The following is a 26352-nucleotide window of genomic DNA, read 5'->3' as shown; positions in this document are numbered from 1 at the left end:
CAGGGAAGGGTTGACTCTGCTGCTGGCACAGTTCAGAGAAGCCCATGACAGTTTTGTTCACATGGACTTTGTTGACAGCTCTGGCAAGAGTTGGTGAGACAGGGTCTGCAAAAGTGTGGGGAGTGGGAAATTAGACAGGAGAGCCTTTGACTATGATCACCACTGACCTCATGTAACACTTAACTCCTGGACTCAAATGGCTTTGTCAAGATTCTCTCCCTCTTTCTCTCCCTCTTCCCCCTCACACACGCGCGCACACACACACGCACACACACACACACACAGTATCCATAAAACACAAAGCAAAGAAAAATGAAAACACAAAAGCCCATCAAGCTCACAGTTTATGGTGAGTATTGATATTCCTTCTCTGCTCAGAAGGGAGACAAAGTTGGTTGCTGATGGCTTCTCTCAAATGTTCTAGTACTGATTCTGGCCAGTGAGACAAGGCAAGAAAAAAAACAACAAATGTATGAGGATTGAAAGTTAAGAGCAAACTTACATTTTCAGATGGGATAGGAAATAGCTCTATGATATTTTTGTTTTTTAAAGCCAAAGAATCCATGAACAAATAATTAAAATGAATGAGTTTGGCAATGTTGTTGGGTATAAGGACATTATGTAAAACTTTATTTCTAGTATATACCAGGTCTGTATGGTTGAGAAACAACCTCAGAATTTTGTAGCTTAAAATAACTATAAGCATTTATTTATCTGTCATGGCAACTGAATATTTTGTTTGTTTGTTTGTTTATTGAGATAGAGTCTTCCAATGTAGCTTTGGTGGGCCTGAAACTCACTATGTAGATCAGGCTGGCATTGAGCTCCCAAAGATTCTGCCCATATCTTTGTTCCAAGCACTGAACATTTTGGATTAGAGGAAGACTCAGCTGCCATTGTGGGGACATCTCTTGTGGTTTCAGACTTCTCAGGTGGTGGCTTACAACTCCAGGCACTGAAGTCCCCAAAGAAAAAGCAAAGCAAGTGTGGATGTGTCAGCTTTTATGAACTATCTCAGAAGGCTCTCTATTTACTAAGAGCCATTCAACAAGACCAGGCCTTTTCAAGAGTGAGGTGATTACACTCTATTCCTTGGGAGGAGTGTCAAAGGATTTATGGAGTTGGTAGAAAGTCTTGATCATTGTATCAGCAACAAACAAAACAAGTAATTGATAATAGCAACAACAACAACAAACAACAATAAAAACCCAGGTGTAAAACTAATAAAAGATGTGCCAGGTTTTTACATACAAAACCTTGCTGAGAGAACTTGCAAAGAAACCTTAAATAAGTGGATATACCATGTTCATGGATAAAAACAATTCACATAGAAAATACCCTCTCCACCCAAACTGACATAAAGATTTAATGTGAGGACAATAAAAATCCCAGCTGATTTTTATTAAAGTACAAAGGTCAATAGCTAAGGAAGCCTTAAAGAACTTAAAGAGAGGGCAGACTTATTCTCAATATCAATATTAAGATGCATTACAAAGCTGGTAGTAATCCAGTGTGCTAATGGCACAGGAGGAAAGGCAAACAGAACAGAGAATGAAGACGCCGTGTGTGTGTGTGTGTGTGTGTGTGTGTGTGTGTGTGTGTGTAATACTTGATTTATGATGAAGTGATGCAGAGAAGAGGAATGCTTGTGTGAGCATGTGTGTGTGTGTGTTTCTGTGAATATTGCCAGGATAGTTGGGTATCCAGATCTGGCTGGGGGAGAAAGAAGAGAGAGAGAGAGAGAGAGAGAGGGAGAGGGAGAGAGAGAGAGAGAGAGAGAGAGAGAGAGAGAGAGAGAGCGCTGTGGGAAATTCCCTTTTGATAACACTGAGCCTGGTATTTCTAGAAACAATGACTGAAGTTTATTTAGAAGCTCTTTCCTTTCTGGGTTGTAATTTCCCTCTGTTGTTCTCTAACCTTCACTGAAGGACCAGTTCCCAGACTGATCTCGCCATGCCTGGATTTCATGGTTACAGAGGTTCTTGCTTCTGACTAGGACCAGCAAAGCTCAAGCAGATACTGTTAGTTTCAAGCAGTCTTCTACGTGGCCAAGAGGATCAAGACACTTTCTCCACTTGTCCTTCCCAGACACACTTGGATGTGTGGTGGGGATAAATGAAGTAAAGGAATAAAAGACCGACCCTGACAGTTCTTGCAGCTAGCAAGTGTCTGAGGAATTTTGGTGCATTGACAGAGAACAAGAGAGACAGATCCACATCGCTTCTCTGGTGTTCAGAAGGTCTTGGGTGATGGCCAACTGTACTGGGCTTTTGAGCCTTCCCAGTCCTTACACTAAAGTGGGCAGGGAAGGCTTTCAATTCTGGATGCTCTTGGTTATTGATGCTGCAGGTCCCTGCCTCGATTTCCCCTATATATAAAATGAATATTTATGCACTTTGGTCCCCAGCCTCTCTCTTCCCGAGTAACTCAGATCAGTTTGAGGAGTGTGTGTGTGTGTGTGTGTGTGTGTGTGTGTGTGTGTTGGGGGGGGGGCGGGAGACTATTCTAAAATTCTTGTGAGTCAAGGGGCCAAGTTCGACAGATAAGACAGCACCCATCTGCCACTACTTCCTAAGGGCCAGCATCCCGGGTGGGGATTGACACTGCTTCCACTACTTAGGGCGTGGAATGTCCCGTTTCTGGACAGGTGTGGCCTAGGGGCTTTTCTCTTTCCTCTCGCTCTTGGTGACAAAAGGCGGGACAGGAAAGGTCCACTTGGACAGGCAAGTAACACTAGGGGCGGAGGGCTCGGCGGGGACCCGGGAGACTGCCCAACCCAGAGGAGGACCAGGGCCCCCTTGCCCTCGGCGGCGCCCAAGGCCGGAACAATAGCGCTCGCGGGAGGGGCGGGGGAGGGCGTGGCTGGAGGGCGTAGCTCCCCTCCGGGCGCCGCCCCCGGCCCGCCCCCCGCGCTCGCACACCGGCTCGCACAGGGCTCCCACCGCCGCCCGCCCAGGCACTGCCCGCGGGAGTCGCCGCCGCCGCTCCCGCCATGGACGTCCGCCTGTATCCCTCGGCGCCCGCGGTGGGTGCGCGGCCCGGGGCCGAGCCGGCCGGCCTGGCGCACCTGGACTACTACCACTGCGGCAAGGTAGGCAGGGGCCAAGTGTCCCGGGCTCGAGTGTGGGGCAGGAGTCACCTCGCGGCTGCGGACGCGGCCACTTTGGGGCTCACAAGGGGGACAGGCACAAAACAGCCCCGTCGACGGGCACGTGCCACTCACACCGCTACCCTCGCGGTCACACACACGCCCGAGTTGTAGATCACTGGCAGAAGTCAGCCCAACAACCCGCACGACGACACGGTGACACACTCACCCACACTTCACATTCATTCACAAGCCGACGCGCAGCGACTCTGTGTCACCCAGTCAGGCGGCACCAAACATAGCCTTCACCGTCCCACACAAGTCACCGTGCCAGTCATTTACGGTCAACCACACTCAGCCTCTCGCCCGCGTACGCGGCTACACTAACACACACACAGTACGCCGCTGCACATGATCCTATCCGCTGTCACATTCAGTGACAACCAGGGACAGTCACACAAAGAAGTAGCTCCGATAGTCCCAGCCCACACTCACAATGACCCACAAGTGCACATGGTCACACATGTCCATCCGCTGGACGAGAAGCTTCAGCTACAAATCGCCCTGACGGCCACGCAGTCACACCCGGGCACACCCAGGGACAGTCACAGGCTCTAGCGACCTTCACTCCCCGCCCCCACCCCTCGGTCGTCGGTACTCGCGCGTCGGGGTTTTAACTTGTCGGTGCAGCGCACTAATTGGGCCGTTTACTAATTGGCCATCACTGCCCCTTGGAGCCTCGGATTCTATGCTGGTGGTGTCCAATCAAGGTCTGTCCCTCCCCTGGATCAGGATTGAGCTGCAACGAGGAGGCATCCCCATTTTCTCAAGATCTCTGTCCCCCAACTCCAGCTAGGTCCCCGTAGCGCGGCGCGGTCCGGAGCCTGTGCCTGGATCGTAGGACCTGAGGCGTTCGACCCCCAGCTCCTCTTTGAGCCCAGTGGGCAGGGTCAGGGGCATCCGCACTGTCCGAGTCCTCTTCCCTCCTAGGGAAGGGAACTTTGAAACTTAGTTGGGAAGCCAGACGGTCGGTGCGTCCCCCGGTCTGTGCGTCGGTCCGGGTCAGGCTAGAGCCGAGCGCGGCTTTTCGTCATTCGGAGCCCGGATTGAGCAGCGCGCCTGGGTCTCCGGGCGGTCGGGGCGCAGACGCGCGGGCTCTGCGGTGCTGCGTGGTGAGTGCGCGTCGGGCGGCTGGATCCGCGACCCTCCGGGTCTGTCCCCTTCCCCACAGGCTGTCCGCCCAGTTCCTGGCGGCGGGGGTGCTTCTGGGATTCTGCGGGAGCAGAACGTCCGGCCGACGCTGGGCCTCCCGGGCTGGGCCTCTGCAAGTGCGTCCTCAGGCCCTAAGGGAGCGGCTGCGGCCGGGAGCCCTCTGCAGTTCACCCTGGTCCGGGCGGAGCGGGCAGCGCAGGCGGGGGGCGTCCCGGTGCGGAGGTGGGCGGCACGCATCTCGCGGAGGGGAGAGCAGATTATCTTTTGTGCGCTGATCCGCAAAGTTGGAAGCCTGAAAGGGGGATGGTGCCTTAGAGAGAAGGCGGGTTCCGGAGCCGCTTCCAGTGTGGTGGTGGGAAAATAGATTAAAAACAGCAAGTGGAGTTTTACAAGGTCTGAAGGATGGAGCAGTGGCGCATCTTCTGTCCTTGGCTGTGTTACGTTTAAAATACCAAATGGACAAGACAGGGTTCACCCTCTGGTTTGGAGGCCATGGTGGAGAAAGGGCATTTGTGCCTTAAAGTCTGGATACCTAGTCTGGGGAAGAGGTAGAGATTAGCTAGAAGAGGTCTTTTGGAGTTGATGTATCTGCAAACCCCACCAGAGTGGGGACAGACTGTCTCCCACTGCCGCCTTTGGGAAGCAGGACTCCGCCGAGCCCCCCATCCTACCCCACCCCCACCCTGCGTATTTTATTCGGGAGCTCTAGAAACCTCTGACTCAGCACCAGAACCTCTGAGGGCCCAGCCAGGGAGGGTCCAGAAGTGGAGGGTGGAGATTTGGGTTTCTATCTTTGCTCTAGGACCCTGGCCCATGGCTGGAGAAGTTTTATGCAAAGCGGGGGTAGGACAAGCCGCTAGAATGCTTGAAAGAAAGGCGTGACCATGTGCTTAGACTTGGGATCTGCTGCTCCCGGTTCATCATGCTGGGGTGATGGAGCACCTGGAGCAGCTTAAGCCAGAGTCCTGTTGGCAGATTCCCCAGTGGGGCTGAGTCTTCCGTGCTGGTTCATGGGGTTCATTGTGACCAGGAACTCCATTTTTCCCCCCAGACTCCAGAAATGATGGTGAAAGGTGGTGGAAAAGAAAATATCCAAGCTTCAGGCTCCCTCGCGAGGCTCACTATCAGAGTTGGAGGTGTGGTTATAGGTACACTGGAGTGGCATGTCTGTGTTAGGAGGTGGTGTAATATGGGTTACAGAGCCAGAACACAACCCATGCACTGGGGGCTCTGTTCCTGGAGTCGGGACAAGAGGCTTGTCTCTCTCAAGCATTTGCCCAAACGATGTCAGACAACCGTGGGGCAGTTGACCTGGAAGGGCCCTTGGCGACGGTCCCCTTGGCGACCATCCCCTTGGTGACTGTCCCCTTAGCAATCCTCTACATAGAGATTCCTAGCCTCTTTAAATCGAAGTCATGAGCACTAGCTGTTCTTTTGTGTTTTTTTTTTTTTTTTTGTTTTGTTTTGTTTTGGTTTGGTTTTTGTTCGAGAAAACATGCAATGATAAGCTGCTGTGGCTTCATTTTAGCTTTGAAATACTTGTGTAATTTATCGATCATGGTAACATTAGCATGCATTAGAAAAGCATGTTACTTTTAAAATGCAGAAACAGTGCCTGGTAAGAACAGGGGCTCCTGGCCTCCAGCATGGAGGATCTGGGATCTCTTGAAGGAAACTGTTAGTCTCTTTGCTTCATAGAAGGGGAACCAAGTCATGGAGTAGTGTACCCATGGGTTACCGAGCAGGTGAAAGACACAGCTGAGGTTGAATCTAAGTTTCTCAATTCTCAGCAGGACAGCAGTCTGGCCTCCTTGTAAGTCTCTGTCATGGTTTGAGGGCTGGGGACCCATGATTTCCATCCACAGAGAATTGAATTCCTTCTATTCCGATTTTGGAAAGCACTGAGCTCCCAACTCAGCTAAAGCAGACTGGTTTCCTTAAGCCACTGGGGCAGGGTGGACCTGGCTTCATAACTCCATATGTGGCTTTGCGATTTCTAGCTCCTTAAAAATGTTTAAAGCACATGTATTTATGCATGTGTGTGGGCATGGGTGGATGTCAGAGGATAACTTGAGGTACTCTCCTTCTACTCTGTGTGGCCCAGCAGTCAAAGTTAGGTGGTTAGGTTTGGCAACAGGTGCCTTTCCCCACTAAACCACCTATAGGCTATCCAGATCTTTGTTGTTACTGAGTATGACTTAATTTAATAAAACATAAATGAGCTTTGACAAATATAAACAGCCATGTACTCACTAATCCAGTCTAGGTAGATAATATTTCCATTACCCCAGGAAGTTCCATTGTGCCCTTCCCAGCCAGCACCCATCCACTGTCCCAGTGACAACAAATTTCCTATTTCTACTCCCCAAGGTTTGGTTCAGTTCAATTTAGGACTATTAACTCCATTTAAGCCCCAGAATTTCATATATAACATAGGCGTTTTGAGTATGGCTTCTGTTTTGCTCAGCCTGTCTTTCAGATTCTTTTGTTGAGTATGTGTATGAGTGTGTGCACGCATGCACATGGATTGTTCCACTTTGTTCCTGAGTGATATTGCATCGTTTAAATACAGTACCTTTGTTATTTCATTCACCTGATGATGGGCATTTGGGTTTGTTTTCTGTCCGGGGAAATTGTAGATAAAGCTGTGACAAATGTTCTTCTATAGGTCTTTTTGTGGGTAGAGCAAATTATTTAATATGACTGAATTTAGGTACCCTCTTTAAAATTTTTTCTTTAAGATTCATTTATTTTTGTTTTATGTATATCTGTATTTTGCCTGCCTGTGTGTATATGCAGGATGATGAGGATGCAATGCCCTTGGAGGCCAAAAGAAGCCTCAGATCACCCTGGAACTGGTGTTACAGATGGTTGTGAGCCACCATGTGGTTGGTAGAAATCATACCTGGGTCCTGGAGAGAGCAGTCTGTGCTCCAGCCCCACCCTTGGAGAACGTTGCCTACTTCTGAGATTCAGCATACAGGAGTGAGGGATGCAGGCTAGGACTGTTCTAGGCACAAACCAGCTAATGGTGGTGGTGGTATCAACCACCTGCCATCTATTCCAGTAAGAAGTTTAGCCTTTCTTTCTGAGCATCCTTTATCCCTCTTTGATACTCCCTTAAGGCCAACCTGGGTGCCACTCTCATGGAGCACTCTGTGGCCAGCTACCGTATCTCTTTCCCCAGGCTTTCCCAATGACTAGTACTGTGTGTGATGTAGCTTGTTCTATCATCTGTTATTTAATCAACAAATATTTATTAATCACTGCTTTGTGCTAGAACATTGTGAGGTAACCAATGCTATGGCAATGAGCAAAGTAAACCCAAATTGTTGCTCTCAAAGCTTATCGTATCTGTTTATTGATTATATATATATATGTATATATATTGATTTTATATATATATAAATACAAATATATATATTTATATAAATATATGGAAGAGGGTTAAAGTGAGCCAAGGTCTGGGGCTGTTTTGTGTGTGTGTGTGTGTGTGTGTGTGTGTGTGTGTGTGTGTGTGTAATACTTGATTTATGATGTGTGTGCCCTGGTGCATGTACATGGGGAGGCAGAGGTTGATACTGGGTATTACCATAGTTAGAGTTAGTTTTTATCAATGTTACACAAACCTAGACCCAAGAAGAAGGAATCTCAGTTGAGGAACTGATAATACAAGATTGGCTCATGGGCATGTCTGCTGGGCATTTTCTTAATTGCTGATTGATTTGAGAGGGCCCAGCCCACTGTGGGTAGTACCATCCCCTAGCAGGTGGGTCTGGGCTGTATGTGAAATAAGCTGAGCAAGCCAACAGGGAACACACCAGTAAGCAGTGTTCCTCCATGGTTTCTGCTTCAGTTCATGACTCCAGATTCCTGCCTCAACTTCCCTCAATGATGGACTATAACCCATAAGCTAACTGAACCCTTCTCGCTTCAAGTTGGTTTTGATGATGATGTTCACCATAACAATGGAAAGCAAACCAGAACAGATGTCTTCCTTTACATATTTTTAAGACCAGTTACTCACTGAGCCTGGAACTCAACATTTTGGCTAGAGTCTTCTAGGGTCTACCTAGAAGGGATTATTAACTTGTGCCACCATGTCTGGCTTTTACTGGGTTCTGGGGATCTAAGCTTGGGTCCTCATCCTGATGCAGCAAGCACTTTATCCACTGAGCGTTCACCCCAGCCCCTGTTTTGCCATTTTAAGGTGGGAGATTGGTGACAGACTCTTGAAATTTTGAAAATGTATGCGTGTAATGAGGGTCACTCTTTGAAAGATTTTTTCAAAGCTTTATTTTCCTTTATGTGTATGACTGGATGTACATATGTACAGATGCCTATGGAGGCCAAAAGAGGGTTCTGGATCTTCTGTGAGGTGCAGTCAGTTGTGAGCATGTGGGTAATGGGAAGTGAATTCTGGCTCTCTGCAAGAGTAGTTAGAGATCCTAACCACAGGGACAGACTCCAGCCTCTGATTGGTGAGTTTTAAAAAGCAGATTCCTTGGAGTACTACTCAGTGGTAAGAAACAATGATATCCTGAAATTTGCAGGCAAATGGACAGAACTAGAAAAAAAAATCATCCTGAGTGAGGTAACCCAGACTCAGAAAGACAAATATAGTGTGTAGTCACTCATAAGTGGATGCCAGACATAAAAAGCAAAAGATACCCAAACTACAATCCATAACCCCAGAGAAGCTAGACCTCTCTTCCAGAAACAGATGGAAGCAGATGCAGAAATCCACAACTAATCAATGGGCCAAGCTCCTGCACACAGTGAGGGAGGAGTGATAATATGAACAAAGGGGTCAAGACCCTGATGGGTAAACCACAGAATCAGCTGACCCCAGCTAGTGAGAGATCACTGACTCAGGTCTGGCAAATGGGGAACTTGCATAAGATCTAGCTAGGCTCCCTTAATATAGGTGACAAGGTTGTGACAGGGATAATATATGAGGCCCCTGGCAGTGGGTCTAAGATCAAACACTAATGTACAAACTGACTTAGTGGAGCCCATTCTATATGGAGAGATGCCTTCCCCAGCCTAGACGCAGGGGTGTGGGGGTGGAGAGGTGCCTTGTTTCTGTCTCAAGGAGATGATGTGACAGTCTTAGTAGACTTCCTAGGGAAGGCCTTATCCTTTCAGAGGAGCAGATGGGAGGCAGGGTGGGAGAGAAGTGGGGGGAGCGGGAGGAGAGGAGGGAGGGGGAACTGGGATTGGAATGTAAAATATAAATTAATTAAGAAAGAAAAAAGACTTAAATAAAAGCAGATACCTGGGCTACAGTTTTAGGATTTCGATTCATCTGGTCCCGGGGGATGAACCCTTGGAATTTGTACATCTATTGAGGCACCATGCGATGCCACAGCTGGTTTAGTGAGGCACCATGCGATGCCACAGCTGGTTTAGTGAGGCACCATGCGATGCCACAGCTGGTTACCTATTACAGGCCACTGTTGTGTAGTGGCAGCTTCATTGTTTGTGTACAGTGTTGTGTGGGCTCCTGGCAGGCAGGAGCCCTTGGCTCAGGAAGAAAGTGGTGGGTGAACGATTTTGCTTTCCACCCACACAGTTCTGGGCACAGCACTGTAAGGGTGGGAACTAGGAAAGTGTGGTTACTGAATGACTGGGGACTCCATTTGACGAAATCCATGAAGTGGAGGTTGCTCTTACTTCCTCTCCTGGACTTGGGGTATCGGAGAACTTTATAGCATCTGTGGGGGTGAGGTTTGCATGGCTTCCTCCTGCAGGGGGCAGGGGATGGTCCTGTGGGAGAAGCCCTGGAATGGCTGGAATTAAAGGGCTCTGCCAGGAGGCCAGCATCTCCGCAGTTCTTTACTTTCATCTAGTCCTGCATCGCGCCTGTCCAGAAGGTCCTCCCTTGTGTGTCAGGAACAACAGCCCAGCACCGCTTACTGTAGTCTCCTGAGAGACTTTGAACATGTCGTTAGCTTCCCCTGGCTTGCTGCTTCCCTGCATACAAAGGAAAATCAAATCGGTGATCATCAACCCTTCAGGACAGTGTGGTGTGGCAATATAATGAAACCAAAGGCTGCAGAGTCCTTTATAATTGTGGCACATGGAAGGTCCTCCACCAGGGGTGGGGTGGTGCTCTTTGAAGAGTGTATTAGTCTGCTATTCATTGCTATAACAAAATACCCAAGGCAGGCTAACTTTATAAGAGAGAGTTTATCATGGGTTTCAAACTAGCCTTGGCTATACAAAGAAACTGTCTCAACAACAAAAATAAATAAGTAAACTGGAAGCTAAAAGAGAAAAAGGAGAGAGGTTGGGAAGGAAGGAGGGAGGGAGGGAGGAAGGGAAGGAAGGTAGGTAGGTAGGTAATTTGGTCTATAGGCTTGGAGGCCGAGAGTCCAGAGGACACAGCATGGGCCTCCTGAACGCTGCCTCCTGGCTGCCTCACCTCATGGCAAAGACACTAATGACAGGAGCAGGTGTGGGAACAAATGATTGATTATACTTCAAACCAGGACCATAGAGCTGGGAGAAGCAGGGCTTGCTGCTATTCAAACATCCCTTTCCTAGAGCCTCCAAGGGTCCTAGAGAGCGGCATCTCAGCTACAGCGAGCAACTCCCACTGGGCCTTTTAAGGGGGTCTTGAGATGTCCCTGTGGTAAGGGAGGACTCTCGTGTGTCTAGAGTGAGCCTGCTAGTTAAGTGCTCAGTGGACATTTGCTCATGGCGTGAGTGAATGAATGCGTGTAGGGCCTTCTGGTTGTCCCTATGCTAGAGGAATTCAGCCTCTGATTGTCTCAAACTCAGAGGGCAGGGAGTGCCTGGAGTCTAGGGCATGGTGGGGGTCAAGAGTCTTGAGCGATGGGGTCCAGAGCTGTCCCAAGGGCCAGCCCAGTGTGTGGAGCACCCTGCAGCGATGGGGCACCTGTGTCTGGACACACTGCACAGGTGCCCACAGACCCTCTGCCGTGGGGCTGGCTGCCTGCCTTTCTTCTGTGCTATCCCTGTTGCTTCCTTGGTTTCTTAGAGTCCCAGCATTGGTATTCAGTGTGGGTTGGCTGTGGAATGCAGCAGAGCTGGGGTTTCATGCCACCCCAAGCATGAGGGACACAGATATAAGTTATGGCAAACCAGCAACTCACGTAGGAGGATCGAAGATCACAGTACTCACCACAGCAAGAAACACTTTCATTTCCATTCACTCAGAACAGAGCACCAGAGCTCAGGCTTTAAAAGACAGCTCTTGTGCCCTATAAAGGGTGAGACCTGGCTTTCCTAACAGCATCCATTCCCTTGTTTAGGTGGTAGGAAAAACAGGTGAGATGCTTGGAACTTCCATTGGCTTGGGCTGGTGACCTTGGGCACACAGCTTAGCCATTCTAGGCCTTTTCTCTTGGATGCACAAGGGCTGTGATATGAAGTGTTCAGCTCCAAGATGTATCACCTTGAAACACACTAGTAATATGTATCGCGCTAATGCCACCCGTCCCCCTCAGATGCAGTGTCTGATCCAGGTTCACACGCGGCTTCATCAGGAACTACTCTCTAGTAGGGACAACTACAGCTCCAGACCTGGGTGGTTTTTATCATTCATGTCTCAGACCAAGTTCTTTCCTCTACCCAAGCATGTGTCCCTCTTCTTCTGGGTGTCCTCTATGTCCCCAGTCTTCCCTCACATAAACCCTCTCTGGACAACTCTCCAATTCCGATTATGTCTTCACAGAAACCCAAGTAAACCCAAGGTGAAGGGAACCCCCTCAGAACCTATCAGGGGTTTTGAGGACTGTCCGGGTCCAGGCTATGTACTCCAGGCCAAAAGCAGAAAGATGCTTCCCTCTCTAGGCCCTAGGCTTCTCAAACACTGGACCACATCTAGTTTCCTGACCACCCTCATGCCAGTGCTAGCTTCCTGCTTGGTTCTTAGGTTCATTAACCCAGAAATCTGAGATGGAGCCCAGTGACCTGGATACCCTCCAGCCCCTGGGCCAGCGTTTAAGAAGCAGAGTGCTCCTGGGAAGTGAGGGGAGCCACACACAAGCTGTTGAACTTTCCCTTCATAATTTCCCAAGAAAACATCATGGAGACCGGTCTGAATTTGGGAAAATGAAGCCTCCGTCCCTCTACACCCACCCCTATTCCAAACCAAGCAGGCTGAAGTGTAATGTGGGTGTCCCTGGTTCCCTCCAGTCAAGCCTGGTGGACAGATCTCCCTCTGCCTGGAACGCCCTCCACCACTGTATGTGCCCCCACATAGCTTCCCCTCCGTGTAAGACTCAGCTGTGTGACATCTTCCCCAAGGCCAAGCACTGCCACTGTTAGTCTACCTTCTGAGTCAGCAAATCGCAGATCCACTGGATCTTTCTTGGTAAATATGAACATTCTTGTTGAGTGGCTGAGAATTCAGGATTGGGCTGAATTCTCAGCACCAAGCCCACAGTAGGCATTCTAGAAAAGCCCATTGTGTAGTAGCTGAGAAACCCAGCAATAGGCGCTGTAAAACCACGATCTTCCCGAAGGCGCCAGAAATCCCAATTGCACCGTGGCAAGTTTTAAGCATCAAGGTAATTGATCAAAATTTATCACCCTGTGTTACACAACATCTTCTCTCTAAGATATAAAATTACCATTTACCATGACTCATTAAGTTAATAATTACCGACCATATGTTTTTATTGCTTCTCCCAAGCTGAGGTGATAAATCACCCTGTAGGTTCGGGTCTGTGTAAAAACGACTGCCAACTGTGCAGATACGGGATTTACCGACAGGAACACACAGGACTGAAGTACTGGGCTCAAAACACAGCCCCACGATCCTGCCAGCCCCTGCAGTGATGTCTTTGATTTCCCAGGCCAGAGCTTCTCTATTCTACCAGGGCACAGTTTGGGGATATTTCTGGTTGTCATCTCTAGCAGGCGGGGGCCAGGGATGCTACTGTGAGTCTTAGATGTACAGGAAAGCCTCCATCAGAGTGTATGATTAGGTTCAAAGGCCAACTATGCTGCAGTAGGGACACACTGTTCTAGACCAGCAGTGACTGCCACCATGTCTACTATTTTCATCTATGGAGACTTCTACCATGTATGTTGTTGTTTTTTTTATCTGAATTTCACAGCAAAAATATAAGATATGCTGTTCTCTAGCTGCAGGTTGGGGCCAAGCCAGTGATCGAAGGCTTTGGGCTAATGCATGGATCTCTTCATTTGCGCCTTTCCCTGTCTTAGCTGCCTCTCTTGGGACTTTACAGGATTTAGTTGGGAGAGCTTTTGCAGGGACTGAGGGTTGGAGTGTGCGTTCCTTAGGGCTCCAAGGCTATGCTGTCAGCCTGTCCTTTCACTTCTTTGTCTCCTGTGATGTCTCAGTGTTTCTGATTGCCTGCCATCCTCTTCCTGTTGCCCTCTGGGCTCTTGTGAATGGATTGCATTCTCCCATATACAGATTTGTATCTGAATTGTGAATATATATGCATTATGAAGGTATATGTATTTACCTCTACTTTATGCTAGATTAAGGTAGGTAGATTTTTTTTTTGTCATTCTGCTGAGATTTAGAAGCAAGGGGAGAAGGTAAAGGTATGTTTACCAGCTGCCCGAAGCACCTAGTACCTGCTTAGTGAGTTTTGTTTAAAATTTCCTAGTATTTTTGTGTGTGTGGGGGGGGATAAACACAAATCATTTACTGACCCGTTACCACTTGTAGGTAGGGAAACCGGTCCAAACAGTTGAAGTGTCATAGGTGGCAGAAGAACTAGCCTCGTCTTTGTGAAGGCTCCCTCCCGAGAGGTGTGTGCATGCACGTTCCTGTCCATGTGTGTGCAGGCAAGTGTGTGTGCAGCCACTCTGTGTGCACGCATCTCTGTGTACATGCAAGGGGCCTGTGTGCTGCTTGCTTCTTGCTTTTCCTGTTATAGAACTTTCTCTCCTATGGGTCTGGCAGCTCCAGCTGGGCCTCTTGCCTTAGGTCTCAACTTCAGGCCTCATTTGCCAACAGGTCGCTTAAACATTACGGCTAATTAAAGCGTGCTTATCTCGAAGTTGGGCCTCATTTTCAGAATGAGTCAGAAACTTGTTGGAAATGATTCTGATTCCATAGTTAACCCAAGGTCAATCTCATGCATAAAATTTATTGTTGCACCGTGCTGTTTTGGATGGATCTGGGCTTTCTGGAGAGGAAGGTAGACCCGGGGCTTTGGTGCTTGCCTCTTCTTCTGCAAACATGTGCTGACAGCTCTCTGGGGGACTCCAGGATCCCGCATGCTTCCTCTCTTCTCTGTACCCACCCGAGAGGTAAGTTAGCTTTTAATTTGGAGCCAGGTGGTGGATCACAAGTGACTGTGAGTCTGATGAAGTGCCTGGGTTCATATCCTGGGCCTTAGATGCCTTGAACAGATGATATGTAGCTGATAAAGTAGCCATACTTTGGGATTTCCTGAGTACAGTGACAATTGTACTGCAATGCCCCTTGTGGGGACCATGGCAGCTAAGGAGGCATGTGGCTGCTGTGGAGAACGGGCTTTGAGGACATACGTGCATGCACATAAACATAAACACATGAGTATACTACACACAAATGAATAACAAATACACATGGACACACATATACACAAATATAGCACACACATGAAAAGCCCAACATACATGAATACATACATGACAACACATGAACACACATGTATACACCTATGCATGCATATACATTGACCAAGGATTATGCTTTATCATACTCACCTGGAGTCATACCTGGATGTAGCACTTTGTTAGAATCAGTACACTTACCTTTTCCTCATTCATTCATTCATTCCACCATCCAGAAACCATTTCTAGTCCACTATGTCTAATACGCTGTGGCAGTTGACAGGTACAGATGGGTGAGACACATGTAGCCCCTACCCTGTCTTATTAGATATATGACAAGAGCGATTTCCAATGTGCGTAGTTAGCATTAGGTATTATAACTCAGGTACCATGGGATCACCAGGCCAGGCCAGAGACAGATGGTGAGGGCTTCTCAGACAAGAGGATGCATGCCTGCTCTGGCAAGTGATCAGAGCCTGGGTAGGCAGGCATTCCAGGTACAAGGAACAGCAGGTGTAAAGGCCCAGAGATGATGGGCAGGCCAGGGGATGAGGCTAGGGAGGGGAGCATTTAGGAAACTATTATTTCCAAGCTTCAGTTTCCCCATTCCCAAAGTGGAAGTAGGAGTCTTTGCCTGTTTATGAAATTAAATAAGGAAATGACTTGTGGTGATATATTATTTGTGATCTAATAGAGCCACTGAAGATCAGAATGCAAAGCTAGCACAGCCATAGAAGCTGGGCAGTGGTGGCACACACCTTTAATCCCAGGACTCAGAAGACAGAGCTAGATGGATCTCTGTGAGTTCAAGGCCAATCAGGACTACATAAAAGTGAATCTGTCTAAAAGAGAAACAGAACTCATGCCTTTAATCCCAGCACTAGTGAGGTAAGTAAGATAGAAGTAGGGCATTCAGTAGTTAGTCTTAGGCCATTGTTCTCCAGCCATGCTGAGGACAGGATCCACCTTCCAGCCTTGGTAGAGATAAGAGTTCTCTGGAGGCTTGGCAGGTTTGCTCCTCTGATCTTCAGCTTGAATCCCAATATCTGCCTCTGGGTTTTTATTATTCGTGTTTAAGCACCTGGCAGCATTAACTCCAGTTCCCTTTTCAAATCTAGCTGCAAGTGCCCAAGTGCCAGACTCTGATTTTAAACAAGGTAAGCACTAAATAACCGAAAGAGTCTCAGCATCGTTGTCACACTTCAGGGAGTCACTATCTGCCCTTTCAGATGGAGCCCTGAACAGAGGCAAAAGGCTCTGGGTCCTGTCTTCCAGGATCAGAGTGGCTGTCCTGGAATTCATTGTATACACCAGGCTGGTCTTGAACTTACGGAGGTCTGCCTGCCTTGATGCTTGGTATTCTGTGCACTGACCCTGTTGCTGTTCTCCTGTTTTTCTGAAAGGTGGCCACCTCCTACATTCCAGCCCAGGACCTTCAGCTCCCAAAGCAGTTTAGAGACATTTTCTGTCTAGTGACTGAATGTTGCATCCTGGGAGGGCTATGAAGTCTTTGTGGAGATCTTTCTGCTGTAGAATCAGACCCCCCCCCACCTAGTCTGTGTGCAGAAGTGAGTTATGGCTCAGAGCCACACAGCCCTAAACTGTGCCCCCTCAGACTTTGTCTAAATATCCTTGTGCAGCCCCGTCAGTCTCCAAGGGGTCTAGTCACCTCCTGCTTTTCAGACCTCACTCCCAGCTACTTTGCATGAAGCCCCAGGCTCCAGGCTCTGTTCTGGGGACACAGTCAGTCCTGCGCCTTCATTTTATCCCCCATGCCTGTCTGTTCTTACAATGCTGTACCTGCTGACTTTGCATGGAAGGTTCCAACCTGTGTCCTCTTATGGGGACTGGCACTGTCCCCACCCTTCAGTCACAGCTCTAGCCTCTTGTCCCACTCTGGTTCCCGACATGGTCATCCTCTTCTCCATCCTAGTCTCTAGTACATTCCTTTGGGGGCATAATATATCTGTGGAATTGCTTGACGGTTTCCCCTCTGGAGAGTGAATTGTGAGAACCAGTGAATTGCCTCATGTGCAGAGTTAACATCTAGCACCTGCCATATTGTTTGCTACGGAGTAAGTGCTCAATGCTAAGCTGTGGAAGGAAGAAAGGAGAGAAAGAGGCACATGTTTTCTAGAAATGCCCCCATAGTGAATTCAGACTGTGTTTCCAAGAATAATCTTACTCACCCTCTCTGGGCCTTCCTTACCTCCTTGTCAGGAGAAGCTATGCCGGGACTGGCACGTACTAAAAGCTGGTCTAGTTCCAGCCAGGGACATCTCTAGTTGAGCCAGGGAGGAAAATGGGAATGGCAGCTGGACAGGTTTAAGTTGGAAATTCTTGGCCTCTGGCTTTGAATTCATGCTTGACCTCCAAGGCAAGAGCCATCAGACCCAAACCCATCTCCACGCCAAGGTGACCTCGGCTTTGCCAGGAGGGACATGCCCCTCCCCGTTGCTTGGACTGGAGGATCTGGGGCACAGTCAGCCTGGGCTTTGGAGATAAAGGACTTTCTCTCTGGTGTGGGAGCATTTCTGTTGAACAAGCAGGACAGTTGAGTAGTCTCTGTCCTGAAAGATGGCTCCTACTCTCTTTACTAAACTGTGACTCATGAACCCAAAAGCACTGTGGGGTGGGGTGGGTCACCCGTTCCCGGCTCACTGAAGATTCCAGAACTATCCATGTTAGCCCATTGCCTTTTTAGTATCCAGTGCAGTCAATGATGCTGCCCTACCCTGGTCTATCAGAAATGCCCTATTCTTGCTTTTGTTTTTATTGTTTACTTTTGTTTTTCTGGAAACGATGTGTCACTTACCTTGTCATTGTGTCAGTGGACCCTGTCCCTCCCTTCCTGCCCCTCCAGAATGGAGGGGTCTGCAGGAGCTGGGCCAGTTGATAGAAAGTCTAGCATGCATAATTCCTAAGGTTCCACCTCCAGCACCATATAAACCAGATGGGGTAGTGCATACTTGTAGTCCCAATACTTGCAATGTGGAGCAGGAGAGTCGGAGTCAGAAGTCCGTGGGCACCCTCAGCTAACAGTGAGTTTGTTAACAGCTTGGGCTACATGAGACTGTGTCTTTAAAAAAAAAAATAGAAGAGCATATGGCATAATCATGGCTCCTGATTTTTGTTGGCATGTTATTTCTCTGTGTGTATGATGTGTATACACATATGTGGGTATGTAGATTATTGATCCTCACCTTCCACTTCATTTGATGCAGGATCTTTTTGTTGCTTGCTACTGCTGGTCCACAAGCTTCTGGGAATTCACCAATCTGTCTCCCATCTCACACCTTAGAACATAGAGATTGTAGACACACCACTGTGCCCGGCTTTACATGGGTCCTGGGTACTCAAACTCTGGTCTGTCTTCCAACTTGCTCAGCAAGGATTTATATATATGTATATGGAGCCATTTCCCCAGCTCCTGGCATGCTATTTCCAAAAGGGTTGACCGCATTCACCAGTAGCAGGAAGAGGTGCCCATTTTATTGTGCCCTCTACACACACCTCATTATCTCTGACAAACTTTCGATTGTGCAGATAACTCCTGCTCGGTCTGCCTACCATAGACCCCAGGTCTTTGTGATGTGGAATTACACGCCCATCCGTGCAGATTTCATCGGAGAGCTGTGTTTGCCATTGTGGTCTGATCTGTTGTTTTTTTAAATGCCTGGGGTAATATCCTCAATCAGAGGGCAAATAGAAGCAGGGAAAATCAGTAATAAAAAATGAATTAGGGTGATTAGCAAAGGTGAGTGCTTCCCTCCTCAGGCGACAAGCAGAGTTGGCTGAGCTTTGCAGGGTGGCTCCTGTCCAAACACGCAGCTGGATTACTGCAACCTCCAGGCTGGCCCTGGGGTCTGCTCCGCACATAGGAGTCTGGTATTGCATTTAGTTCTGCAAAGGTCATGGGTACCCCTCGGAGGGGAATCAACCCCTGGTGGGTTAGATCAGGGTCTCCAAAGAGGGGTTACTTTCCCCTCCCCCCAATTCCATCTCTAGCTAAGAGGAGGACCTCTTTTCCTTGGAGCAGAGACAGGAGTCTGATCTCTGCAAGAAGGAAGGCTTTAACTAATCCGAACATTCTTTCTCTGCAGCGCTGGGCTTCCTGTGGGCCAGGGTGCTCAATGTCCCCAAATGGGGCTTTGGTGGGCCTGTCTACAAGGTTGAACTGTCCAGATTATGCATGACATTTAGAAGACACCAGAGCTAGCTGGACTGGTTCATCTGTGGTTGAAAAGAAGCAGAATTCTGGGAGTGAGTAAGGTGTGCTGGAAGGAAGGACATGAAACTTTCATCTGGGCAGTGCTGGGATTTGCACGCACACAGTGTATAGCACACAGCAGGCATAGCTAATACCTAGGGCAGCTCACAGTTCCCCACAGTGGGATGATGGCAGCGTGTCCCACAGCAGGGAGGGTACTGAAATACAGATGCTGATGCAGTAGGTGGGGTAGAGATTCCCCATTGCTAAGTAAGGTCCAGAGCAGTGATTCTCAACCTTCCTAATGCTTCACCCCTTTAACACAGTTCCTTAGTATAGTCCCTCATGCTATGGTGACCCCCAACCTTAAAATTACTTTTGTTGCTGTTTCACAACTGTAATTTTGCTGCTGTTAGGGATCGTAATGCAAATATCTGAAGCCCAGGATATCTGATATATGACCCCAAAGGGGTCTTGACCCACCGGTTGTGAATTGCTGGTCTAGAGGTTGCTGGAGGGCTGACCAGAGCACTGAGGTGTGTGTGAAATGTTGAAATGCCTAGAATCAGAGCCCAACTCAAGGGTTCTGGGAGAGGCCCCTGTTGAGGAGCGCTGTCAGGAGAAGGGATGTGGCCTCAGCTTTGGCTTGATCCTCCTATACTCCAGTCCCGCCAGTGTCCACATCACTGGGGTTACGGGTGTGCACCACGGCGTGCCAAGCTTTCCATGTGGGTGCTTTGCTGTGAACTGGGGTTTTCATGCTTGCACACACTTAGCATTCTATTGACTGCACTGTTTCTCAAGCTCCTCTCCTAATGGGTTTTGCCCAGGTATGCAGAGCTTTCCATCCATATAAAGGATCAGAGGAACCCAAAGCAAATGAGGCTGGAGAACCTGTCCATAGGGGAGTGCAAGCCAGGGCTGCAAGGGGTTGGAGCCCTGGGACTGAGTTGCAGGGCAGTGGGGCTGAGTGTGGTTAGGGCTCCATCTGGAGACTTGTTAGGCTCTGGCCTTGAGGACAGTGGGACTCAGCAATGCTTTTAAGTGGGAAAAGTCGGTGTTGAATCCCATTTTCATTATTTCCTTTGCAAGAGAACTGATTGGCAAGGTAAATCCAGAGGGTCTTTTGAGGATGCACACTAGGATGAGGAGGGCTAGATACAGGATAAGGATGAGGGTACCAAAGAAAGGTGATGACCAGAGTGCCTGAAGAGTGCCGTGCATCTGTGGTATAGATTGTGGGGAGAATCATCCAGGACTCAGCAGCCTCAGTATCCCTGTGGGCCTGGGCTCTAGACAGAGCCCCAGAAGCGTCAAGCAGCTTCAGTCACTTCCCCCATGTGTAATCCATTCAATGGAAGCTCACAGCTTCTCAGCTCTTACAGGTGCTGACAGAGACATCACAATATTGTGAAATTAGACGCCCGAAGCTGACTTCATTACCAGCTTACCTGGCGACGTAGCAGCCGCCTTAGCACCGACAGTTGGGTGTGACAGAGCTAAAATTGAACTTGGCAATTACCGCTCTGGCGAGGTTCTCGCACTGTGAAAAGAAGGTTCCATGGAAATCAACCTTAGTAATCACAGGGTTTAAAATTAGTTTGTTACTATTAAGGCTGTACTGTCAGCAGAGGCTTTGTGAGGCAGGGGACGGGGTGGGGACATGGGCAGGGACAGGTACTGTGGGCACACCTGCTCTGGTGTTTTCCTTTTCAGTTAGCTCCAGGGTTGATGTTCAGGGATGCTATTGTTTCCTGCATGAATTGCCCCTTCTCCTGCCAATGCATCCTCAGCCTTGGCATTTTTGTTTTTTTTTTTTAATAGACATCAGGGGGCTTTCCTGAGTCTCTCTCTGTGGGATGTGATCCAGGGAGAGTTCCACTCTGGATCCATGATCATAGGAAAAGCCACGAGACATGGCTGAAGGTTCCTTATCCCTCTGTGGGATTTCTTTTCTGAAGTGCTCTCTCTCTCTCTCTCTCTCTCTCTCTCTCTCTCTCTCTGTGTGTGTGTGTGTGTGTGTGTGTGTGTGTGTGTGTATGTGTGTGTGCGCGCACTTTAGTGACTGAGCTACCTCCCTAGTGCCTTTCCTGAAGTTTTTGTGGATTGTCTCATTATGTCTCCATTTTGTAGATGAACACAGTGCAGGGCCATGTATGCTCACGACTGGTTCATAGTGGGTTGTGGAAAATCTCTGTAGAGTGGCCTGGCTGTGTGCGGGATCCTTGTGGAAGGGCAGACAGAAATTCAAATCTGCTTTGAGCCTCAGTTTCCTCACCTGTAAGACAGAGACTCGTGTCACTCAGGTGTCAGGGAGCCTTGTATGGGGGCCGTTCTTTACAGTGGTATTTATGAACCCCCTATTTTGTACCAGGCACCAGACCAGACTCTTCCCAGAGGTAATGCCTGCTTTGCATAGGTGAACTGGCCCCAGAGCCCCTTCCCCTCACTCTGGAAATGACCACACACCCCACACACACACCATGAGCTGTCTCTAGGGCCCTAGAGAGGAAGGCAGAAATGGAAATGTCTTCCCATCAGGCCACAGCCCCTCCACAGGAAGCTGAGTCATCTCTCTCTGTGTCTGTTTTGAACTCTAACCATCCAGCAGCTGAGTAATCTGAGAACCAAGTATCTAAAACAAAAATCGGGGGCCTCCAGGTGCCAGGCACCTCTCTAGTTCAGTGCCAGCTCTCCCCGCCTGCCCTGGGCGCCTTGGTCATGCATTCAATGCTAAGCTGAGAGCAATGGGCCTGGAATGGAGTCCACCCACCTTCTGAGGTGTCAAGGAAGCCTCAGCATTCAGCCTGCTGTGGTAGGGGGATACCCACCCCAGCCCTGTCCAGCCCTATTGCTGGCACTTTCCAGTTGTGTGAATCATGGCTGGGAAGCTCACTATCACCTTTGCACATGTATGGGGCCATATCCAGAAATCTGCCTCCCAGCAAGGGTGGTAGAATCCAGTCCCGAGATCTCCTTAGCCCCACAGAGCGATGCCATTCCCTGCAGATGGAGTGTCAGGAGAGTGAAGAGTGTGAGAACTTCCCGGAATTATCCCAGGTCAACCCACCTCAGCCTCTTCAAATGCACCCACTTTCTCTAACCAGATTGTCCTTGACAATTAGAACTAAGATTTCTTCTATTTACAATCTGCAAAAGCAGCCAGCATTAGGGGCCCCTGTCTATCATCCCAACACTTGGAAAGTGAAGGCAGGAAGAATTGTGAGTTTGAGACCAGCCTGGGCTACAGAGCGAGACTGTCTCAAAACAGACACCAAAACCAAAACAAAGCACAGCAAGATGGTGTGAAAGCACTGCGTGGCTGGGGACCCTCCTAATGAACCTTTCAGTATAGCAGCCAGTCTTTCACCCGAGAAACTCAGCTGTAGTGCCCGTAAGTGTCCTGAGCCTGTTTAAGGTGGCCTGAGCCTGGGCTAAGCTGTGGCATCTGCAGTAGGGTTTTGGTTTAGGATGTTTTTCATCTTACCATGGACTTACCAAGGTGTATTTCTGCAAGCCAAGGAGTGTACCCAGACTCTGCTCCTCCTTCAGATCCCTCTGAGAGTACATACATGTGTGTGCACATATACATAGAGGATAACTTGAGGTGTTGTTCCCAGGTGCTATCCACCTTCGTTTTTTTGTTTGTTTGTTTGTTTGTTTTTTGACACAGGGCCTCTCATTGGCGTGAAACTCACTGACTAGATTAATCTGGCTGGCCGATGAGCCCCAGGGATCTGTCTGTCTCTGCCTCTCCAGTGAGAGGTGGGTCTTATTAGCATGTAGGCCTGCACCCAGCTGTGACAGGTGGTTTCTAGGGATCAAGTTCACATACTCACGCTTTCTCCGCAAACATGTCATCAACTAAGCTATCTCCAGAACCCTGTATTCCATCTTGAATGACAGCTGAAGCCTTCACTCCATGGATTGCCCCAAGGGCCTTAGTTTGAATAGTCAAGATTTCTCACCTACACATGTAAGCAAGGATGAACAGTATCCTCTTCACTCCCTGCCTGAGCCTGGAACCCCTGACCCTCACAGAATAGTGGGTGGACAGAGAGAGCAGAAAATGTTTTGGAGGAATGAGAGAATGTCTGGTGAATGATGATAAGAGGATTTTTACCTTTGCTCTTTTTCTGGGACAATCACACATCAAACTTAGCATTGCCCCTGGTTGTTGAAGAGCACATTTACTGCTGCCTAGTTCGAAACAATGCTCCTTTCCATTTCAACAAATGCTGTTGACTTTTTCCTGACTGCATAAGATTTTATTGTACAGTAAGTTATGCTTAAAAAAAAAAAAACCCATCCTGTATCTGTGGTCTATATGGTCATTTCAATTGTATTATAAATAATGATACAATAACTATCCTTATATACATGAATTTGGACTTAGACAGTTTTTGCCACCTTAAGTTCATGTAAATATTCACGGATGGCTTCTTTTTTATTTTTATGTGTATTAGTAGTATTTTGACTGCATGTGTCTGTACCATGCATGTGCAGTGCCCATGGCGGCCGGAAGAGGGCACCAGATTGCCTGGAAGTACAGTTACAGATGTTTGTGAGCCACTATGGGGGTGCTGGGAATTGAACCTGGGTCCTCTGGAAGAGCAGCCAATACTCCTAACCACTGAGCCATCTCTCCAGCCCTGACAGAAAGTTTCTTGTGGCACCCTTAAGCCTTAATACGCTTTAATATTCTCAGTACAGCTATGAAATTTCTATTGGTCTTTATAGTTCTTACTTCCTTTTCCTTCAGATGAACTCATTGTGTGTGGTATTGACCTTAGACCATGGTTGTGTGTGTTCTCTGTTTCGAGTGCCTACTAGGTATCAGGCCCTGTATAGAGGCTGGATCTAGAGATGACTAAGACAGAGAGTCCCAAGCATCTTGGAGATCAGAATGTCATGGGGGGAAGATAGACAGTAACACAGAAACATAACTGCCACAATAAGGAAGCATGCTGTGGGAATATGGCTCTGTGCTGGAGAGAGCAGAGGGGCTCCCTCAGAAAGGACGATCTTGGAGTGGGTGTGAAGGGTGGGGAGGGCTGGGGATGAGCATGGCAGGCAGAGGGAAAGGTGTGGATCACAGAAGCCAGACCCTGTCCATCCCCCTACCCCTCCACTGAAGCTCCCTCCTGCTCGCCCTGGGCACTGGCTCTGCTGTGTCCTGGCTCTTGTCTGTCACTTAGCTGATCATTGTTGCCAGTGCTGACTAATGGGATTCCCCAGAGCTCTTCTTTCTCAGGCCTGGTAACATGGTTAGCTCAGACAGCACCTAGTTTCTGTTGCTCTGGTATACCCCGCAAAACATCCCATTCGTGTAACAACACCAAGTACAGTTCATGGTATCTAGTAAGTACGAATGACCCCATTTTATAGATAGAGAAACTGAGGCTGAGGGAAGTCAGCTATCCCAGCTAGCAGAGCTAGAATTCGAACCCAGCTCCCTTCTTCTATCTTCTAGAGCCCATATTCTTTATGGAGCCCTAATTTAGCTGTGTTTGTGTGAAAGCTAATGAGATTACTAGGCAGTCCTTAGGGCCTGGGGCCTACACAGATCTAAGCCTCATTTCCTTGTGAGAGGTAACATTGGCTTCTTGGAGATTCCCATGTTTGTATTTTGTTTCATATGTAACATTTGTCTGTGCAAAAGAAAAGGGGGGGGGGGTAAGGACCATAGCAGCTAGTTCCTTCTAGTTCCTTCCTCAAGCTCTGTAGGTAACCACACCTAACAGCCTGGTGCCCTTGCAAATCCAAATGCAAATGCTTCCACCCAATGCATGCATGCACACATGTGTACATGCCACACACATAAACATGCATGCACAGGCAAACACATGCATGCACATACATGCACAGTTCATACTTCTATAAAAACAGGAGCATGCCCTTGGTTTTCTCTCCCAACCAGTTCCAAACTGGCTCCTGCAGATGAGCCCCCCCCCCCCCCCCCCCCCGTCCATAGAAGGATGTGTCTTGTGTATTCAGTCAGCTCTGGCTTCAGATGTTCATCCTGCCTCGGGTTTGCGTAATGTTCAGCATCCTCCAGCACGCCTGTGTGTGGGATGCAGGTATTGCCACAGAGTGGGTGCTCAGGAGTCCAATTGCTGAATGGAAGGTGTGCGGATTTGCACCTTGACAGGTGCTGCCAATTTGCTTTCTGAGGGGACTTCCAGTGCAGCAATTCCTCCCACCATGCCTCTGAAGCCAGGGGTGACTGAGAGCAAGGTTGCCTTCTCTTCTGCTCCCGGAGCCCTGTCGTGGTGCTTCAAACATGTGGGCCCAAACTGGGATAGAAGATGGATTTGGATCAAAGAGGTTAAATAACAGGTTTTTCCGTTTCACCTTGTAGGATCGGGATGTGGGGTGGGGGTGCCGGGCCTCCAGCCAATAGAGGACCAAGAGTCGTCGCGAGGGCTTATAAAGCTGCTATTTCTGGCATTTTTTTCTCTTTCTCTGCTGATTATGCAGCAGCATCTCGCAGAGGCTGTCGCAGACGCATTCTCTCCCTGCCTGGGCTTCTGTGGAATGAGGCTCAGGCTCCTTCTCTCAAGACACTGGTGCATTGCAGGTGCGTCTCTACAGAAGGTAAGCAGCGGTGCTGGCTGCTTCAGGGGTGGAGGCGCTCAGGCTCGCCCTGTGGGGCCAAGATGGGTGATGCTGGATCCTGGGTGGGGCCAGGCAGGAACTGGTGCCTGCCACATTCTGCAATGAGGATACTGTGCAGGGTCCAAGGACCTGGCAATGGCTCTTACCCTCTCATAAGGAATTCTGGTGGCATTGGGTCTGCTGAATAGGATTAGCCACCAGTCTCGAGGCCCAGGACACTCAGGAAGCATTCATTCTTTCATGTCTACATATATATATATATTTCTGTATCCATTCGTCTTGCATTCAGCTCATGCATAGCAGGCCTAGCCAGATGTAGGTGTTTGTGGGGTGAGGGTGGATTGGGAAGGAGGGGCCTTGCTGACTTAGACAAGAAGCAGCGAGAACAGCGATGGTGGCAGCCCATGATGTGGAAGGACCCAGAAGACACTGGGCTGCGGAGTGGGAAGGGGTCTTCTGAGAACGGGGTGCAGTGCGGCTACAGGTACCAGGAATAAAACTTCTCCTCTCGTTTAGTAAAGGCCACCTTTCCTCTCGTCTAGCAAGGATGCAGGAAACCAGCAGCTGGGATCTCCATGGCCACCCTTTTCGAGAAGAGAGGCGGTGACAAGGAAGGGAAGGCGTATAGTCACGGCCCCAAGGGCAAACGTACAGTGTAGCAGGTGAAAGAGGC

At 48.8% G+C, this 26352-nt stretch overlaps 1 protein-coding gene across 22 annotated transcripts in view; it reads left to right on the top strand.

Annotated features, from left to right (window-relative positions):
- The first annotated feature begins 2880 nt into the window (after positions 1–2880).
- Positions 2881–26352, top strand: part of Tox2 (TOX high mobility group box family member 2) — a 123274-nt gene continuing 99802 nt past the window's right edge. For 2 of the 22 annotated variants that reach the window (XM_051187037.1, XM_051186959.1), the window contains exon 1: positions 2881–3091. In XM_051187037.1, the coding sequence (XP_051042994.1) occupies positions 2993–3091 (99 nt within the window). In that variant the 5' untranslated portion in view covers positions 2881–2992. Of the gene's footprint in view, positions 3092–3835; positions 3859–4059; positions 4261–4347; positions 4476–4498; positions 4523–25055; positions 25389–25415; positions 25659–26352 lie in introns of those variants that run through there. The other 20 variants (XM_051187004.1, XM_051186978.1, XM_051187084.1 and 17 more) reach the window with 18 other exon arrangements.

The sequence above is a fragment of the Phodopus roborovskii genome, unplaced genomic scaffold (assembly GCF_943737965.1).
Source record: "Phodopus roborovskii unplaced genomic scaffold, PHOROB, whole genome shotgun sequence".
Lineage (NCBI taxonomy): Eukaryota > Metazoa > Chordata > Mammalia > Rodentia > Cricetidae > Phodopus > Phodopus roborovskii.
Note: the sequence above shows the minus strand (reverse complement) of the source record. Positions and strands in the feature narration are given on the sequence as shown.